The sequence below is a fragment of the Dryobates pubescens genome, chromosome 9 (genome assembly GCF_014839835.1).
Source record: "Dryobates pubescens isolate bDryPub1 chromosome 9, bDryPub1.pri, whole genome shotgun sequence".
Taxonomy (NCBI): domain Eukaryota; kingdom Metazoa; phylum Chordata; class Aves; order Piciformes; family Picidae; genus Dryobates; species Dryobates pubescens.
Window position 1 is genome coordinate 27276087 of NC_071620.1, and position 21040 is coordinate 27297126.

The 21040-nt window shown below is 44.8% G+C and overlaps 1 protein-coding gene across 3 annotated transcripts in view; it reads right to left on the reverse strand.

The window, feature by feature from the left end:
* Positions 1–16525: 16525 nt before the first annotated feature.
* Positions 16526–21040, reverse strand: part of DSP (desmoplakin) — a 42190-nt gene continuing 37675 nt past the window's right edge. For all 3 annotated transcript variants that reach the window (XM_054164070.1, XM_054164069.1, XM_054164068.1), the window contains exon 24: positions 16526–20084. In XM_054164070.1, coding sequence (XP_054020045.1) covers positions 16890–20084 — 3195 coding nt within the window. In that variant the 3' untranslated portion in view covers positions 16526–16889. The remainder of the gene's footprint in view (positions 20085–21040) is intronic.

Genomic DNA, 21040 nt, shown 5'->3' on the forward strand with positions numbered 1-21040 from the left:
CCTTACAGAAAGTGCTTTAGTATGCAAAGCTGTTTCATTGCAGATGAAAGGTTGTTATCTTAAAGAATAGCTGTGAGTCACAGTCTGACTAATCAGAGTCTGAGTGGGAAACAAAAGGCAAATTCACTGAAACTGGTTTGCATCTTCTAGGGAACAGACTATTTCAGTTAAAGCTTCTTTTGTATCATCAGGTTCCTGGAGGACAAAGTGATCTGAAGTATGTAGCTTACATATTTCAATGTACATCTTATTTCTTCTCTCAGTATCCCTCTTTATTCATGTCCCTCTACATTAATTTCATGCATGACAAAAGGAACTGCCACATCCAGCAGCATGGGCAAACTGGAAAAGTGAGCCTATGTGAATCTCATGGGGTTCAATAAGATCAAGTGCAAAGTCCTGCACATGAGTCAAGGCAGTCCTCAGTATCAGTCCAGGTTTGGGGGATGATGGGATTGAAAGCATACCTGAGAAGGAACTGGGGGCACTGGTGGGTGAAAAGCTGGTGATGAACCAACAATGTGTGCTCACAGACCAGAAGCCAGCTGTCTCCTGGGCTGCAGCAAAAGGAGGTTGAGAAAGATGATTCTGTTCCTCTGCTCTGCACTGGTGAGATCCCATCTGCAGTGCTGTGCCAGGGGAGGGTCAGGCTGGATGCTAGGAAATACTTCTTCAGAGAGTTATCAAATATTGGAATGGTCTGCCCAGGTCAGTGGAGGAGTTACCATACCTGGAGATGTTTAAGCAGCATGTGGACCTGGCACTCAGGGAGATGGTTTAGTGTTAACCCTTCAGTGCTGGGGTGAAGTTGGACTGGATGATCTTTAAGGTCTCTTCCAAATGGATGTTTTCTGTGATCCTGCTCTGGAGTCCTCAGCACAAAAGAGACATGGATCTCTTGGAGTGGGTCCAGAGGGGACCACAAAAATGGTCCAAGGGCTTGGAACCCCTCTGCTGTGAGGACAGTCAGAGAGTTTGGGTTCAGCCTGGAAAAGAGAAGGCTCTGAGGAGACCTTATTGCAACCTTTCAATACTTAAAGGGACCTTTAAGAATGATGGAAAGAGACCAGGCCCATTTTGACAAGACAAAGGGTGATGGCTTTAAACTAAATAGGGGAGAAAGGAAGGTCCCTTCCAATACAAATTGTTCTATGATTCTATACGAGTTCCAAGGCTCAGATTGTCCCATAACCAATGTACAACTTAACAGGAGGGCTCAGTTGTCCCTGGCATCTTCTGGGGAGAACCCATAGCAGGGGTTGCAGCCACACCTCCACAGCCGATGCCACGGTTCAGGACCGTGGACAGCACCTCTAAGCCCCCTCAGCTTGAGGTGGAAGAGATCTTAAAGATCGAGTTCCAACCCCCACTATCGGTTGGGACATCTTCTGCTAGACCAGGTTGCTCCAAGACCCATCCAGCCTGGCCTTGAACAATTCCAGGGACCTGCATCCCGAGCTTTACATCACTGCCATGTTGCTGTAGTGCAGATTTAAATTGTGCACTCCCATAAAAGTAGATTCTGCAAATCATGTGATTCTCTTCATGAGTGCAGAAAAGAAGCAAAATACACAGAAGAGTCCAAACAAACTCTAACAAGCAGAGACTATTATCACCACCTGTTGCAGTAGCAGTGAGGTCCTGGAAAGCAGAAAAAAAATTATCATGGGGCAGCAAGATGGCTTTATGAAGACAGTTTCAGTTTGTTACAGGAAAGGATCAAGGAAGGAAGAGGAGAGGTAAAGACAGTGAGGTGAAAGGGGCAGCTGGGGAGAAAGAAAGAGATGGACTCAGGATGTCCAAAAGAAAACAGAGGACTCTGAGAAGTACCATAAACTAAACAGGTGATAAATACAAAAATACAAACATGTGTAATTGTAAAATATATCCAAAACAAAGAAAATATTGAAACAGAGCTAGGTTTAAATTAGTCTAGGGATGTTAGATGTCCCGCTGAAATAAGTAAAGGACATGGGCAATATTCCTCTGATACAGGTTTTTTCCTTATTCTTCCCTGTAAGATGGAAATGTAAAAAAGGTCTTAGTTAAATCCCAGATCATGCTGAAGTGAAGGGTGGATAAAGAGACAAGAACTGAGCAGAGAGAAGCTAAGAGTCAGGCAGTTTCACTCTCTGGAAACAGGTATTTCTCCCCATTTTAATTACTGTAGGCACAGATGGAGCACAAAGATCAGCTGCTAGACAGTTGCTGATGGAAAACTGCTCTGAAAAAAGTATTTCAGCCTGGAAGACAAAGTAGACACAGAGGTGCAGCTGTAAGCAGAAAGAAAGTGTTAAGAGAAGTTATTATTAGCACATGATCTAGTTTTTGATCAAATTGATAAGCCAGAAATATAAAATATTAGTATGATTTATTAAATATTAAAAAAATTCCAAGCCAATTTGATTCAGGCTCATTTACCCAGTCAATGATAGGTTAATTACACACAGTGGGATGCTAATAAACAGTAGAACAACAGTCTAGGAAAATCAGAACCTGGAATACAGAGGAACAAACTGGAAGCTTCTTATAAGCATGAAAACAAACATCAGTGCTGCCCCAGATGGCCAGACGGACCACCGCGCGTTCACAATGCAGCTAACCGACAAGCAAACAATCTATTAACCAGGTACGTTAGCCTAAGTTACTCACAAACCGCTGAACCATTAACTACCAAAACCTTTGCTGGATGAAGCAATGTTCCGAGTTCATATTTGTAATCCAAAAGGTAGCATACCAAATTAGAGAAAGCTGTTTTGGATATTTAAGCACTATGCTGCTAGGACAAAAGAAGCTAATTGCCCTGAAGACAGAGGCATGAAGTAGGTGCTTGTCACCACCTTGAATCCCATTAACGAACAGGGCGGGGTTGGGGGGAGAAGAGGAGCGATAAGAGAGCACAGAGAACTGTGGGCTCTGAAACCTTCCCCTATAAATTCCCTTTTTGAAAACTGAATGGCCCAATGCCACATTAGCTATTCAAATCCTGCCAATCAGTTCAAAACATTGTATGGTGGCCAAAACGGCACACACCTTCTCAGAGCATCTGACACGTGCAGTTGCCTCTCTGAAACGTGAGGCTTGGGGTCCAGCTTCCACTGCCTCCAGGCAGCCTTAGCATCACCTGCCTACTGGCTCCTCAAACTCAAACCTAGATCCTGCAAACAGGAAGGGAGGGGAAAGGACAGTGGTTGAACAGGTTTAGCTGGCTTGTTAATGCCTCATCCAGGACAGCACAATTACCGGTATGTATTCGGCCAGTAAGCGTGAAAGTATGTCTGAGTTAAGTACAAAGGTGAAGTAAAACCTCACTTTGTCCTTTTAAACATTGTTTCCTAATTATAGGCCTGTTTCTATCTCAGCTTAGGAATATTGTTCTTAAAATTAAACAAGGAAGACAGTGTAGCTTTTAAAATTATTTATCCTGGTGACAGAATCTTACCCAAAAAATGATTTCCCAGCCTGTGCAATTTTGGACTGATCTTGCATTCTTACAGGCATCTATTTGCATGTCACATGGCAAGTTGGTTCTGTTTGTTTAAGTTCACGTTGATGGCTTTTTCAGAACTGCAGTGACAGTAAATGAGGCACTCTGTGAATGAAAAGAAGTACCAGGTATTTTGCACGTGAGGAAGTGAGCCAATGTGTTTGGTGTTCTAATTTAGGCTAGAAAAAAAATAAAATGGAGGGAAGTCACAAATACACTGATCCTACTGTCCTGTAACCACCTGCCATTTCCTTCACAGTCACCAATGAGGGACAGACTTGTCTCTGTGTTCCAGTGGAAATCAGAACAAGTCTTGGCTTTTGAGACTCTAGCAATGTATAACAGTGTATGGAACAACTGCTGAACCATCAGTGCATTTACCAGCCCTACCATGGCTCTCACCTAGGAGTATTCAGGCCATTTTATACTCATTCCAGCAGAAGTTGGTGGAACCACAAATACTGGTGTCACTGGGACCTGTGATTCTGGCACCATCCGCTTCCAATATGACTTTAATACATCAGGGCCTTATTTGCTGTGGCATTGCTCTGAGGCTGTGAATGGGCAATAGTGTGATCCATTGAATATCTGCTGCATCCAAACGGTGTCTCCACTTCAATGTGATCAAATCAAAGATGTGATTCCAGCACTGCTAGTTCAGTGTTTTGATTCTCTAACTCTCCACTCTGGGCAAGTAATAAATAAGCTAAACTTCAATTTGGTGCTGCTTTCCACCAGAGCTACTGGGCTGGCCCCTTCCTGCTCACCTGAGATCGACTCCTTTGTCTTCCATTTCAGCACTACCCACATCAATGCAAAGAGAGGAGTTTAACAGCCATATTTGAATAACCCTTTACCAAACATCCCAGTAGAAAATTAAATGGAAATAAAATTGAAATACTTTCTTGCCCCAAGGGAGAATGCTCAGACAAGCTGATAATCTGCAAGGCAAAATAGTACCTTAAAAGTTATTGTGGTGACAAGCACATCTGAGACATGCTTCAGAACACTATGTACTGCTCAGCTGGGTGGCCTACTTGGGTAAGCAGCTGCTCCTCGTGTATTATAAGAGCATACACACATACATATCTTATGATGAATGGTTGAGAGTCCTGGGACTGTTCAGCCCAGAGAAAAGCAGATGGGGAGGGGATCCTTTCAATGCTTATCAATATATAAAGGTCAGGTGTCAAGAGGATGAGATCAGACTTTTCAGTGGTGCCCAGTGACAACAAAAGGGGCAATGGGCACAAACAGTAATACAGGAGGATCCACCTAAACATCAGGAAAACTTTTTTCCTGAGAGGGTGCCAGAGGGCTGGATCAGGCTGCCCAGCATGGTTGTGGAACCTCACTAACTTTATTAGCCTACTATTATGCAGGTGTGACAGTTTCAGACCATGGGGACCCAGAGTGCTCTGATCACTACTTCCAAGGTAAACATCACAGGTGGAAATGTCACGCACTACCACTGAAGAAAAGGGAGTTAAAACCAAAAGGACAGTACTTATAGCAAGAACTGACATGAGAATTTTCTAGGTAACAGTTAGCTAGCTCTTGGCTTTTCTGCCTTTCATACTTCAGGGATTTCCAGTCTGCTCTGTGCTCTGCTAAGCAAGAGATTGAGTAAAATATGTTAGCCTTCTACAGGCAGTGTCTGTTCTGCTATAGCATCCAGACAGACTAATCCTTCATTATGAAACTGGTTGCTTTTCCTTTTCAATGAGATGGCTTAGACATCTTAAGTAAAGTTTTTTTCCTATATGACTTTTGTATTTTGTATTAGTGCTTTGGGACAGAAACAGGCAACCAAAAGAAGGATGAATCAGGAACTATCTGTCTTGAAATGATGAAGTGATTAGAATAGATTATTTCTTCCAGAAAGGACTTACAGAGATCATGTAGTCCAAGTACCCCACCAGTTCAGTCCTGACTAAAATTAGCTACTAACAAATACCTGTCACAGAATCAGGGAGTGGTAGGGGTTGGAAAGGACCTCTGAAGATCATCTAGCCCAACTCTCCTACAACATCCTTCCTACCCTTTTTCTGAATCAATATTGATTGAGTCAGGCTGCAAAACTAGGCATGGACAGTGGAACTTTCTTTCTGGAATGACATAGTTTAAGGTATTGGTAAGACAATTTGTCTTGGAGTTAGGAATTTACTTCAGTGCTGCCACTACCTACACTTCAGACAAAGACTAACTTTTGCTGAGCGATAGTATTGCAATAGCCAAACCCTTTTCACAAAGTCAGTGGGATTTCAAATGGTTCTTATGCCAATGATTTTTATTCACACTTGAATTTCATGCATTCATTTCTTATGTCAATATATAGAAGACCTAATTATCAAAATAAGGTGACTTCAAATCCAAAATCCATCAGCTCTCCATAGCTACCATATCAGGTTTTGATTTCTATGTACACTACAAACAAAAAAATATGCCCTTAAAGATGCTGACTTGGTCTAGGGGACTCCACACACCCAACTCCACTTCCCCTTTGCTTCATCTTCCCAAAGCAGTCCCTGCTCCCTCTACACCATACTCCACCCTGCCCAAACAGCTCCTGCTCCACCACCCCCATTTTGACACCCATCCCAGAGCCAGGGGCAAGACCCTCAACCAGCCAAGACACCACCCAGAGGAGCTCAGCCCCAGTAAGGAGGCCCAGCCAGCACCCGTGGATGACATTAGAGTAGATGTCAATAATGTCCCTAACAACCGGGGGGCCACCAGGCCCCCCGGCCTTTGTTGTCACCACCACCATCACCCAGTGTGCACCATGGGGGCACTCACCAGCGATGAGAGGAGGATCCCTCAGCCCAGATGGGCTCAGCTTAGGGCTTCTGCCTTTCCTGGAGGGGATTAAATAGGGGAGTGGGTGGGGAGGGGCAAGTGGCTGCACCTGGGGTGGGAGGAGACTTCATCAGAGCTCAGGTGCTCTGGGATTTGAGGCCAAAAAGGGAGAAAAGGGGCAGATGTGGTGGAAGGAGGGGTTTTTAAAACATTTTCTCCCTCAGGGAGTCTAGAGAAGCAGGGATGCTCCCCTTGTTGCATAGTTACAACATGAATAAAGACCCTGCTGCAGGGGACAGGTAGCAGCTCTTGTTCTGATCCATTAGGCTATAATAGCAGGGAAAGGCATGGCTGCAATTCCCTTTGAATGTCTGGCTGAGCATTCTCCTCCATGGATCAATCAGGTCCATGGGAAGTTAAGGTCCATGCTTGGCACTCCTTGTGTCTTTCTTTCCTGCAGCATCATTCTTCATAATCATAGAATCATAGAAACATAGAATGGTCTGGTTTGGAAGGGACCTACAAAGATTATCCAGACCAGCCCCCTCTGCACTCAGTAGGGGCATCTTCCACTAGATCAGGTTGCCCAGAGCCCCCTCAAGCCTCACTAAAGTTGGGCTGAGTGCTCCTTAGATGGTGTTCCAGTCTGAGGGGAGAGGATCCAGCTGCCAGGCCACTTGTTCCATGGAGATCAACTCAATAGTGGGACTTCATTTATACTCTAAGTTGAGGGTGCACTGTGGTCACAAGGGGCTGAGTCCTCCAAACAATGAAAAAGCAGGGTGAGGGCTTCTGGGCCCTGAGGTGCCAGTTAATATCTGCAAGATGTCAAGCTGATTTTTATCAGCTCCTAGCAAGCCTCAGCCCTTGTCTTTTGTGTTTGTCTGCACGGCTGTACCTGCCACATATACACAGAGCTCTGGAAGCAGGTTTTGCTTCTGAAGATAAAAGCAAAAGAAGAATCTGATACTTCAGTTGCTTCTGTTTTTATTATCAGACTGCCTTCTCATCCATTCACTGACCTAGCTACTAAGTTTTATAGCTAACATTCTTGTAACACATTTTATTACCCTTTGTGTCCCATCTTCTGTTGTGACCATCTTGATTTTTTGTGTAGAGCACCAGACCAAGAGTACATAGCAGAGGAGGCTCTGTAAAATGACTAGTAAAGGTCTCCTGTTTTTAGGCTCTCAGCCTCATTGGTTTTCAACCCTCTAGACACTGACAACACGTCACTATGTGAACAATCCAGGAAAATCCTAGATTGTGTTGGTGATAATTTCTTAACACAGAAATGTTAGAGTATCAATTGTAACTAATGCTTCACCAGACCTGCTGCTCACAGATGTGAGGAGCTAGTGGAAAAAGCAGTCATGGTTGGAAGCTTGGGTTGCAGTAACTACAGGATGATCTGTATGAAGGCAAGCTGGGAAGGAAAGCAGCAGTGTTATGACTCTGGATTTCAGAGTTTGGTTTATTTTCAGGGAATTGCTAGGCAGAGTGCCCCAGGAAGCAGCCATGAAGGGGAAAGGTGCCCAGGAAAGCTGGCAGGAAGAACATTTATTGAGAGCTCAGGAACAAACCATCCTGTTGTACAGGAGGACTGGGAAATCTGGCAGAAGGGCTGCTTGGCTTAGCCAGGAGCTTCTCAATGAACTAAGATACACATAGAAGAAGTGCATGAGAAGCAGAAACAAAGAGAGGACAGGAAAGAAGTGTTCAACAATGTTGCTTGGTGATGCTTAAGAACAAATGCTGTAAGGACAAAGTCAAGCTGGTCACAACAGAAGATGGGTGGGGAGCTAAAATTGGCCAAGAGAAACTTCAGCCTGGAGGAGAATGCTTAGCTAGACATTCACAGGGAACTGCAGCCATGGCCTTTCCCTGCTTTTACAGCCTAATGGATTGGAACAAGAGCTGCTACCTGTCGCCTGCAGCAGGGTCTTTATTCATGTTGTAACCATGCAACAAGGGGAGGATCCCTGCTTCTCTAGGCTCCCTGAGGGAGAAAAATCACTCTTGGAGAACATTTCATTTTTTTGTTAAAACTTGTTATTTTGATTTGAAAAGCACAGACTTTCCCACCCAGCAAAATGATAATGATGGAAACATTTCATTGTAGTAGCCACCATTGTGCTTTATTTTATGAAGAATTGATGGGTTTGTTCTTTTTGCATGGAGACAAAGCAGTTGTGCATTAGGAATGATTTGTGGGAAAAAAAGTTGTTTTAAAATCCCCTCCTTCCACCACCATCTCCCATTTCCCACCACATCTGCCCCTTTTCTCCCTTTTTGGCCTCAAATCCCAGAGCACCTGAGCTCTGATGGAGTCTCCTCCCACCCCAGGTGCAGCCACTTGCCCCTCCCCACCCACTCCCCTATTTAATCCCCTCCAGGAAAGGCAGAAGCCCCAAGCTGAGCCCATCTGGGCTGAGGGATCCTCCTCTCATTGCTGGTGAGTGCCCCCATGGTGCACACTGGGTGATGGTGGTGGTGACAACAAAGGCCGGGGGGCCTGGTGGCCCCCCGGTTGTTAGGGACATTATTGACATCTACTCTAATGTCATCCACGGGTGCTGGCTGGGCCTCCTTCCTGGGGCTGAGCTCCTCTGGGTGGTGTCTTGGCTGGTTGAGGGTCTTGCCCCTGGCTCTGGGATGGGTGTCAAAATGGGGGTGGTGGAGCAGGAGCTGTTTGGGCAGGGTGGAGTATGGTGTAGAGGGAGCAGGGACTGCTTTGGGAAGATGAAGCAAAGGGGGAGTGGAGTTGGGTGTGTGGAGTCCCCTAGACCAAGTCAGCATCTTTAAGGGCATATTTTTTTGTTTGTAGTGTACATAGAAATCAAAACCTGATATGGTAGCTATGGAGAGCTGATGGATTTTGGATTTGAAGTCACCTTATTTTGATAATTAGGTCTTCTATATATTGACATAAGAAATGAATGCATGAAATTCAAGTGTGAATAAAAATCATTGGCATAAGAACCATTTGAAATCCCACTGACTTTGTGAAGAGGGTTTGGCTATTGCAATACTATCGCTCAGCAAAAGTTAGTCTTTGTCTGAAGTGTAGGTAGTGGCAGCACTGAAGTAAATTCCTAACTCCAAGACAAATTGTCTTACCAATACCTTAAACTATGTCATTCCAGAAAGAAAGTTCCACTATCCATGCCTAGTTTTGCAGCCTGACTCAATCAATATTGATTCAGAAAAAGGGTAGGAAGGATGTTGTAGGAGAGTTGGGCTAGATGATCTTCAGAGGTCCTTTCCAACCCCTACCACTCCCTGATTCTGTGACAGGTATTTGTTCATGGCTGGCTTTGCTTCCCAACACACTGAAATACATGGAAACAAATACTCTTCTGTCTACTGATGTAACTTTTTCCTAGTAATATGTTAAAGGTGATTATTTCAGCGACTAACCTCAGAATTTTCTGAGTCTTAAACAGCCTTTACAAGCCTTCATAGTACCTCAGAAATCAAGTTTGGCTTCTGAGCTACAAAAATAGTAACTGCCTTAGTAAATGAACAACTTGTTGGAATTCTGCTGTGCCTCTGTACAAAATAAAGGTAAACATGTAAAAAAGGACAAGTACTTAATTTAGCTCCTTTTTAACAGCTCTTCTCAGTGAGGTCTAAATGAAATATGCATTGTGGTATAATCAGAAATTTTATCACTACAAATTTGTTCCAAGCCCTTCTGCAGCTGCAGTTGAGAGTTTGTACACATGTGGAAGGGTTGGGGGTTGCATTCTAGCATCTCTTTAAAGTGACAGCTGAGGTTTTCAGTCACAAGTCTCCTTGTAGACCCCAAGCTGTTCTATTTTTATTTCAAGCATTTTCTCCTTGCTTCCTGCACAGCTTGGGGATTGAGTTATGGGTATGAACTACAGCACAGGAAGCTCTTTTTCAACATGAGGAGGAACTTCTTTGCTGTAAGGTCCACAGAGCACTGGAATGGGGTACCCAGAGGGGTTGTGGAGTTTCCTTCTCTGGAGACTTTCAAGACTCCTCTGGATGCATTCCTGTGCAACCTACACTAGATTCTATGCTCCTGTTCTGGCAGGGAGGGTTGGATTCAATCCTCTCCAGCAGTCCCTTCCACCCCCTAACATCCTGTGATGAGACAAGAAATAGTTGGGACTTGTTATTATAGAATCATGTAATTGTTTCAGCTGGGAATTTGACACCTAACTACCAAGACTGGGGGTGGAGTAGCTGGACATGGAGTCACTGGAAATTCCATACCACAAGCAAAAAGTGATTGATTTTTCTATTGTACACCTGCTGGTTGTATAAGTTAATATTTTTCTTTCTGTTTCCAAATAAAAATGTTTGAAATATTACAGACTTATTGACGCTGGAAAAGACCTCCAAGAGCATCAAGTCCAGCCTGTGACCTAACACCACAACATCAGCTAAACCATGCCAACAAGTGCCACATCTGATTTTTTTTCTTAAAAGACCTCCAGGGACACTGGCTCCACCACCTCCCTGGGCAGTCCATTCCAGTGCCTCAGCCTTTCTGTGAGGAAGTGCTTCCTAATCTAACCTCCAGCAGATTAATGCCTGGCTCCAGGATTGGTGGCGGCTGCAGGATTTTGGGTTCTTTGATCATGGGCTCCTCTACAAGACCCCAGGCCTGCTGACTATAGATAGAGAATGCTTGTCTCTAAGAGGAAAAAGGATCCTGGGGCAAGAACTGGCAGGGCTGATTGATAGGACTTTAATTTTGAAGGGGGAAGAGGGGAAAACCAGGCTCACTGAGGACATTCCTGGGACAATTGTGAGTCAGGGTACCAGCTCCACAGCTATCCCAGGGGCTGTAGGGAATGGTGGATTATGTGACAACCACAATGGTAACAGGTACTCCTCTGCTAAGTCTCTGAAGTGTCTGTATACCAACAGAGGAAGCATGAGATATAAGCAGGAGGAACTGGAGATCTGGGTGCAGTTGCAGGGCTATGATCTTGTTGCAATTAGAGACCTATTGGGACAGCTCCTATGACCAGACTGGAATGTGGTTATGGATGACTATGTACTTTTCAGGAAGGACAGACTGATGAGGCAAGGTGGTGGAGCTGCTCTCTGTGTGAATAAGCAACTAGAATGCATTGAACTTAACCCAGGGGGAGATGATAAAAGCATTGAAGGCTTATAGGTCAGAGTAAAGGGATATACAAACATGGATGATATTGTTGTGGGCATTTACTGCAGACCACTGAATCGGGAAGAAGCTACTGATTAGGCCTTCTGTGGGCAGCTTGAAGTAATCTCAAGATCAAGTGCCCTGGTGCTCGTGCATGACTTCCATCCAACAAGATTGGGACAGGCTGGAGAGCTGGGTGCAGGCAAACCTCATGAAGTTCAGTAAAGACAAGTGCAGGATCCTGCATCTGGGGAGGAATAATGACGTGCACCAGTACAGGTTAGGGTCTGGCCTTCTGGAAAGCAGCTCCATGGAGAAAGACCTTGGAGTGCTGGTGGAGTTCTCCATGGAACAACAATGTGCCCTTGTGGCCAAGAGAGCCAGTGGTATCTTGGGGTGCATCAAGAAAAGTGTGGTCAGCAGGTCTAGGGAAGTTCTTCTATGTCTCTACTTTGCCCTGGTGAGACCACACCTGGAATACTGCATCCAGTTTTGGGCTCCCCAGTTCAAGAAAGGCAGAGAACTGCTGGAGAGAAGTCAACTGAGGGCCATGAGGATGATTAGGGGACTCGAACACCTCCCCTGTGAAGAGAGACTGAGATCCCTGGGGCTGTGTAGTCTTGAAGAGAAGACTGAGAGGGGATCTCATGAATTTGTATTAATATCTGAGGGGTGGGTGGCAAGTGGAGGGGGCCGAGCTCTTCTTGGTGGTGCACAGTAATAAGACAAGGAACAACGGGTTCAAGCCTGAATATGGAAGATTTCACCTCAACATGAGGAGAAACTTCTTGACAGTGAGGGTGCTGGAGCACTGGAACAGGCTGCCTGGGGAGGTCTCCTTCTCTGGAGATTTTTCAAAACCCACCTGGATGCATTTCTGTGTGGACTACCCTAAGTGATCCTCCTTTGGCAGGGGGGTTGGGCTGATGATCTCTTGAGGTCACTTCTAATGTACTGTGATACTGAAAATACAGAAATTGGGCTTCTCCTGTGAAATGGAAAGTCCACTGCTCATCAGCTCTGATTGCTAGACTGCTTCCCAAATATCCCTAGAGGAGGTGTGAGCAGGTGACATATGTCTGCCATGGGTTTAGCCAATTGAATCTGTTTAGTACTCAATAACATGCTGATGTTATGTTAGCTTTAAAATGAAAGTGCTGGCTTGAGTACTGTATCATGGGGCTTGTAGTTCAGATTGCAATAAGAGCCTTCCTGTTTCCACTTGTGGACTTGCATAAAATGGTCTGCCTTTGCAAGAAAACTGTATTTTCTGTTTACTGAATTTAGATGTTGATAATATATAAATAAAGTATTTGAAAGAAGTAAGCAGTCTCACTGCTGTATTGTTTGTACTCTAAACGAAAGTATGTTATATTGTGCTTCTTTCCAAACATTCGGTTTACAGTCTTTTTCTTTCAATGTGACTTCCCACTGGCTTGCCATACGTGTAAGTCTGAATTTGCTCTCCTTTGACAATCAGTTTCAGAGAATGTTTGAGGAAAAACATGTATCTTGATCTGCTTGCACAGTGTGGTTGTGGGAAAGGGGAGTAGGAAAGAGCAAACATATGGTCTACATTTATACTGGTAAATTAAACATATTAGGAACATCCTCTCTTTGTGATGCCACTGGCATGGAATAGATTCCCAAAACAAGTCAGCCTTGATCAGACTGGAAGTCAGCTGACACACAGCATATTCCACAGGTTTCTGTGACTGTTCAGAAGCATAATTTTCTAGTACAGTATGCCTGCCATACTCTGCCATTATCTACTGTTGTTACACCTTCCTCTTTTTAAGAAGCAGCCTGTCTCTGTCCTCCCTGTCTGCAGTCCCTGATAAGCTCTCAATACTCTAGCCCACAGCTGCTGCCAGGGTGCCTTGGAGCTTTGTAGCTCCCCCAAGTCCTACTACTCCCCTTTTTTGGTCGTGTTCAGGCTAGGTGACTTTTTGAATCAACTTTAGCCTTTATAGCAACCACTCTTGGTGTATAGCTCAGGTATCTACTGTTCTCTGGTGTCTTATCACAGTGCATGGACCTGTAAAGCTGCTAAGCCTTATGTGATACTGTTGGAGGGCTGTGGGAGAAGGAGGATGCTGAAGTGCCATAGTACCACCTCTAGTAGCAAACAGTAATGCTGCCCAGAATGTGGAGAACAAGCTGGATATGCATTCTATGCACTCAAGGGCAGGGCTGCCACTCACATGAGCATAGAACAGGATAACCATACATAGGATGGGTGTGGCTAGGATAACAGAATGAGCTGAAAAGAACCTTTTGAAGGTGGGTGAATACATAGTACTACACAGACATACTCCTTACATTGGTACAGTGTAGTGATGGATTGATTTGAGTTCAGATCCACTGAAAAGGCCCTCCTTGTCCTAGTGCACATCAGGCAAAATATGAGTCAGCAGTGGTCTCTGACAGAAAAGAAGGCCAACTGTGTTGTATTATTGGGAATAATGTCATTAGGAAGTGATCACTTGCCTTTGCTCAACTCCCACAAGACCATGTTCGAAGCACTGCACCTAGTTTTGAGTCCTCCAGTACAGCGAAAGCATTGACAAACTTGTGTGTGTCCATTGGAAGGCCCACAAGATATGGTTGGGTGCTGAAACATGGGCCCTGTGTGACAAAAATGATAGATCTGTGCTTGTATAGCCTGGAGAAGAGGTGAACTGCCAGTAGCCATCCAACTCCTACAAGGAAGTTGTTAGGAAGACAGAGCCAAGCTCTTTACTGAGGTGCACTGCTGAAAAACAAGGGTCTTGAATTCTTACAGGGCAGATTCCAAACAGATAAAAGGAAAAAATGTTCAGGATAATGAACTGAAAGTGGTTTTCCTGAGAAATTATATAATCTCCTGCTCTCAAGGTTTCCAAGACACTACTGGAAAAAAGCCTTAGGAATCTGATTTGAGTTGTATGTTGAACATGTTTTGAGTATGAGGTTAGACTAGAAGGCTTTACAAGGTCTCTTTTGTGGGGTGTTTTTATAGTCTTTCCTTAGCAAATGGCCTGGCTAACAGCATCTGCTAGGGTGAAAAGGTGAGGCTATTAAATGTGTGTGCCAGATTGGACATGCAAAACCAGAGCATTTGCCCACAATTTGTGTTAAAGAGAAAAACATGTATCAACCCACAACTGATCATGTGAAACAGGAAGGCAGGTATCATCTGGAAAAAAGAATAATCAAGGTGTTACAGAGGAACTTTTGAAATGAAGCAGGAGTCAGTCTGAGAAGCATAGAATGGTCTGGGTTGGAAGGGACCTCCAAAAATCATCTAGTCCAAACCCCCCTGTGGTCAGCAGGAGCATCCTCAGCTAGACCAGGTTTCTGAGAGCCCTGTTGAGCTTCACTTTGAGTATCTCCAGGGATGGGGCTCCAACCTCCTCCCTGGGCAACCTCTTCCAGTGTTCTACCACCCTCACAGTAAAGAACTTGCTGCTAACATCCAATCTAAATCTACTCTTCTCTAGTCTGAAGCCAATGCTCCTCATCCTATCACTACAGGCCTTTGTAAACAGTCTCTCTCCATCCTTCCTGTAGGCCCACTTCAGGTACTGGAAGGCTGCTATTAGGTCTCCCCGGAGCCTCCTCTTCTCCAGGCTGAACAACCTCAGCTCCAACTGAAGTAGTCCCATGATTCCATTAACATTCCTCAGCCAGAGCAGAGGGGTTTTTTTGATACATCAAGACTGTGCTGTCCTATTTGCCACACAGTGCAGATACCTCTGTGTGGGCACTATGTTTTTAGCAAGATGATCCCTTAGAATTTAGTGCAGATTTAGACAATCCATAGTACAGAGCTTTAATGACAGAACTCTTGGTATAATTTCCCAGCAGTTGAAAGAAATTCTTCCTGCAAGTAATTAAAAGTGCTGCCAGAAAGTACCTCTGGAGATCCCAACCACTCTACTAAGGCAGGTTCACCTAGAGCAAGTTTCCCAAGATTGCAATGTCCACACAGGTTTGGAATCTCTCCAGAGGAGACTCCACAGCCTCTCTGGGCAGCCCAAGCCAGTGCTCTGTCACTCTCACAGAAAAGAGGTTTTTTCCTCATCTTCAGGTGGAACCTCATGTGTTCCAGTTTATGATGTCCTGTTAATGATGCTGCCCTGAGCAGCCTGTTCCAGGGTTTGACAACTGTTTTAGGAAAGAAAGTGTTCCTAATGTCCAACCTAAACCTTCCCTTGTGCAACTTGAGGGCATTTCCTCTTGTCCTATCACTTGTTACTTGGGAGAAGAGACCAACACCCACCTGGCTACAACCTCCTTTCAGGTAGTTGTAGAGAACAAGGTCTCATCTCAACCTCCTTTTTTGCAGTCTAAACAATTCTAGTTCCCTCAACTGCTCCTTAAAGGACTTGTTCTCCAGACCCTTCACAAGCTTTGTTGCCCTTCTTTGGATACACTCCAGCACCTCAGTGTACTTCTTGGGAGTGAGGGGTGCAAAACTGAACCCAGTATATGAAGTGTAGCCTCACCAGTACCAAATACAGGGGACAATCAGTACCCTTGTCCTGCTACTCACACTGTTGCTGGTATAGGGCAGGATGCTGTTGGCCTTCTTGGCACACATTGGCTCATTTCAGCCAAATGTCAACCAGTGCCCCCCACCCCAGGTCCTTTTCTGCCAGTTTTCCAGCAATGGATCAGCATCATGAAAAATAAGATGCCTGCGCACTTTGCATATCAAAACTTCTATTTGCTACTTCTTAAAATACTTCTTTCTCTAATCTGTACCTTCAAGAATGCCCATTGCTATATTTAAACAAAGACACAACAAGTACCTTCAAACTTCAAAAAGTTTATTGCCCACAGTAGCTCACATGGTGCTGTTAAGATTTTGGGTTTTTTTGCTGTTACATGAAAATGAAGCAAAACAGTAGAAAATATATATGGGGGACAGCAAGAGAAAAGCCCAGCTTAGTAATAGCCCTTTATATTCACCAGGTTATACTTAATAAAGTGGGTAGTCCAACAGAGGGAAGTAGAACATCTGGAAGACAGAGCTCTGCATCGTTATAGGGTTAGGTTGTAAACCAATATTAAAGGCACTTTCTGTCCCTATTCTTAGTTGGTTTTTTTCTTCATAATAGCAGACTGAAAAAAATAGGTGGGAAGACAATTACTGCAAGACTTCAAACCTCAGTTAACAGTTATCTGGTTGACAGATAAAAGGAGAAGGTACAAGACAGACTATTTAAAATGTACAGACACCAACTAAAATCCAAACATTAAAAGGAAATGGGAACCAAAATTCACAAGCAGGACTTTCTGCATCCCCTAACCTATATTCCATGAATTTGTGTTCAGGCATTTTACAGCTTGTTCAGAAGCTGAACACATCCAGAAAAAAAACCTTAAGGGTTTGGGTTTCTTTGTGGTTTTAGGAACGGGGAAGTAGAATAATCTAAATGATATTAAAATGTAGATACACTCCCCCACTTATTAGCGCCCAATAGACCCACTGCTGAAGGTTGAGTATGAGTAAGAATAGGAAGAGCTTGCTGATGCATCAAAACTTCCCCTCCTGGACCCGCTGCGGGAGCCTGAACGTGAGCCAGAGCGAGAGCCAGAGCGAGAGCCGGGTGCTGAGGAGACGTTGTAGGGACTGGAGATGCCTTTAGAAGACACAGAGGCTGCTTCTAGGAGCTTCAGCCCAGTGATGTCTTCCACCATTGACCGATTCATTGCATCTTTGTAGGATATTTTCAGTTTGGTCTTGGGGCAAGTTAGAATTTTGGGATAGCTGTTAGTATCTTGCAATTTCTGGGCAGCACGACCATCAATCAATCCATTCCTAATGGCTTCTTCAGTGCTTATTCTTCCACGTACATCTGGGTCCACAAGACCTCCAGTGAGATACTGGAATTCCAGGAACCTCTGCCCAGCCTCATAAGGCAACCATTTTTCCTTTACTGCTTCAGCTGCTGACATCCTCTTGCGTCCACCCTTTATGCCTTCGAACCCTATGAAGGCCTTCTGGGCTGGTTTGAGACGTGTTGCCATATCCTGATCGATGATGCCTTGACTGGTGGCTTCCTGAAGGGAAAGCCTCTGGCCTGTAGTCGGGCATATTATGCCCCCTGTGCAGGCCTGGGCTTCAAGCAACCGTTGCCCAGTGATGCTATCCACAATGCCCCGCTGTATAGCTTCCGAAATGGAGATTTTCTCCAAGTTTTCTGTGTCGAATATGGCTGCAATAGGACTGCACTCATCTGGGGTCTCGGAGAAAGAGCCGCTCCTGATCAGTGAAGAAGAACTCCTGACACTCAGCACGGTGGGAGACCGAGTCACCGACTCATGCCGGAACACCTCGTCGGTGCCGTTACGGCAGGAGATCATGTCTGCGAACTGCGTCAGGCTTAAGCTGCCAGAACGGTACTGCTCAAAGAACTTCCTCTCCACCAGACCTTTATCAATAGCATCCTGGATGTCATACTGGCTACCTGTTTTTCTGTCCACAAGGACTACTCTGCTGCTGCCATCTGATCCTGTGATAGTTATTTCTTCCCACTCGCACTCCTGCTCAGCTAGTTCTGTATAGGTGTCAAAATCAATGAGGCCTTTGCTGTATGCCTCCTGCACGGACATCTCCCTGTTTGTCTCTGGATCTACGATGACAACCCGGCGCTTCCTAAGGGTGTTCTTCTGCGAGGTGTGCACTGCCTTCTTCTTCTCTCTCAGGGGGAGAAGGCAGAGCCCTGTGGCTTCATCCTTGATGCACCTTTCTTTCAGCTGCAAGTAGGTCAAGTTCTCCTCTGTGTTGGGATCAAAGAAGCCTTTGGTGTCATCACTTGGATCGCTAAGGATCTGGTTGAGCTCTTCATTGAAGTAGCCACGCTTGTAGGCCGTCTCTACTGGCAGTCGGTAGCTCTCTTTGGGGTCAATGATTCCTCCAGTAGCAATCTGGGCTTCCAGCAAGCGAATGCCATGGCCTCGCTCTATGAGCTCTTTGTTCATTGCTTGAAACAGAGAAATTATGTTTCCAGTTTCTGGGTCTTTGTACCCAGTGACAGCTCTTTCAGCAGACAGAAGCTTCTCTTTAAATTCAATTCCTACAAGGCCTCTTTTGTAAGCTTCCTCAACAGGCAGTCTTACATTGCTGACAGGATCCACTATGAAGCCCGTGGCTGCCTGGGCTTCTAGGAGTTCAAGGGCTGTCCCTGGTCTAACCAAACCAATTTTCATAGCCTGGTAAATGCCAAGCTTCTCTTTAGTGGCCTCATTGTAGATGCCTGCAATACAGCTAGAGCCCTGAAGGAAATCAATAATTCTCTCGCTCACTTCTTCCACTGTAATTGCACCTCTTTCCAAGTCATTCCTTGTCGATTCCTTGATAATTCCAGCCTCAAGCAGTGCATCTGCTGAGACGGGCTGCCTGATCCCTTGGAATGACATGCTTCTCTTCTGCACTGGGAGGAGAAGCAGACCAGTGTGTGGTTCAATCCTGCATTTCTCCTTCAGCTGCATGTAAGTGACTGCCTTTTTGGTGGTGGGATCAATGAAGTTCTTTGTGGCACCTTGGCAGTTGTATAGAAGCCTGTACAGGTCTTTGTCAATCAAGCCACGAGATAAAGCTACATCTTTGGGTAGGAAAACACTGTTGACAGGATCAACAATCCCTCCTACAGCCAGCTGGGCTTCAAGCAGACGAATCCCAGTCTCTCTGTCAACCAAATTCTTCTTGATGGCTTCAGATACTGGCACAGTTTTTCCCGAGAAAGGATCTTTAAATCCTGTAATAGCCTTTTCTGCAGTGTAGATTTGTTCTCTGTCATCAAAGTCAATCAAGTCTCTGGCGATAGCACTGTCCACAGTTAAAATCTCATTTCGGTGTGGGTCTATCACACCTCCTGTTGCTGCCTGGGCTTCTAAGAGCAGGACTGCATTTTCTGCTGTAAGCAGTTGATTGCGTTTGGCCTCAACAAAAGAGTACTTCTGTCTGGGTGAAAGAGACACCCCTGCAATAGCACCTGCCCCTTTCAGGTAGGGCTCAATGTCAGCTGCAACTTCTTCCACTGACCTCTGCCCCTTCAGCAGTTTGTCCAGGGTGAGTTTGTCTATCAGCTGACATTCATATAGCTGCATTGCTGTAACCTTCTTCCGCAATCCACTGAATAGCAACTTGGAGGCATCAAGACAGAAGTCTTCCTCAGTCTGTGTGGACCTGTGGGACCCATAAGGGCGTTGCTTGAGCTTCTCAATCTCTCTCTGCAGCCTCAGACGCTCAGACTCCAGCTCTGACTGATTCTTGACAGCAGTCTCTTCCAGTCTGCACCGGTATCTCTCTTCAATCCGTTTGATCTCCATCTGCAGCCTTTCAATCTCAGTCCTCAGGGAGTTCTTCTCCCTCTCACTCTTCTCTCTCTCACACTGGATCTTCCTTATGGATTCCTCTGTCCGGGAGTGCTGGCTCTTCCACTGATTGAGGTCATTTAGGATTTGCTGCTTCTCACTTTCCAGTCGTTGCTTCACACGAGACTCTGATTCTAGGGTGACTTTCAAACGGTTCAGCTCCTCTTCTAACCTCTGCAGCCTGGCTTTGTCTTGCTCCAGAGCACTCATTTTTATCAGCAGGGTTTCTCTTTCTTGCATAATGTGATTATACTGAGTTTTGGATTCTTGAATCCTATTGGATGCCTGGTTTAGAGAAGAAATAAACCAAGAGAAGATAGTTAGAGTTCATGCTGATTAATTATGCTCTCCACTTACAATACTCTCCAGCCTGCCATTTAACCTGCAGCAAGCTGCCACTCCAAAACATTCCAGTGGCAGCAGAGCCTTATGCAAGACCATGGGTACACATCAACCAGTGAAGGTATGCTGTCCCCTCACTGACAGTGTCTCGAGTATGACTAGAGACTCCATTCTGTTACCCACAGCCTTGATTTTCTGATGATTTAATATGCTATGCCTCTTATAGGACACTTACACATAGACAGAGTGTTCAAACCCATGAAGAGTCTGATGCTCAGCACGTGTACACTGCCATAGCGCTACCTGGGTGAATTTGGATCAGTTAAAGGCTGGACATACAGGGATAACAAGGAAACAGATGACTTAGTTTTCACTTTCCTATTAGTTGCACATGTTACTCTCAACAATTTTACCTGTGTTGCTTTACATTTTAAGTCATTCAGTGTCTTCTGATATAACCTACAGGCATGCACATTTGTATGCAGTCTATAGTAAACTAAATTTATATTTATGTATATATATATATGTGCATATAAATATGCATAGCTGTCAGGTAACCCTAAATGTTAGTATCTTTTCAAAACCAGGATTAGGATTTTCAAAATAAAGAATAATAAAAGGGAAAAAACAGCTGGGAATGAAAATGAGAAAAAAAATACGAAGGGCAAGTATAAGAAAGAGCAAGGAAACATTTTCACCAGTGCTCCCATGTATATATGTAACCTGTAGCTCTCTGGACAAGAAACTAGGCAGAAGAATGAAACGTGAAGAGTTTTGACATCTTTATGCTGTTGCTTCCAGAAATAAGGCCAGTAGTAAAATGTGCATGTGCCCTTCGTGACTCCCAACATAAATCCCCCAAAAAGCCAATGAAATGGAGGCTTGAAGTACCTTAGGTA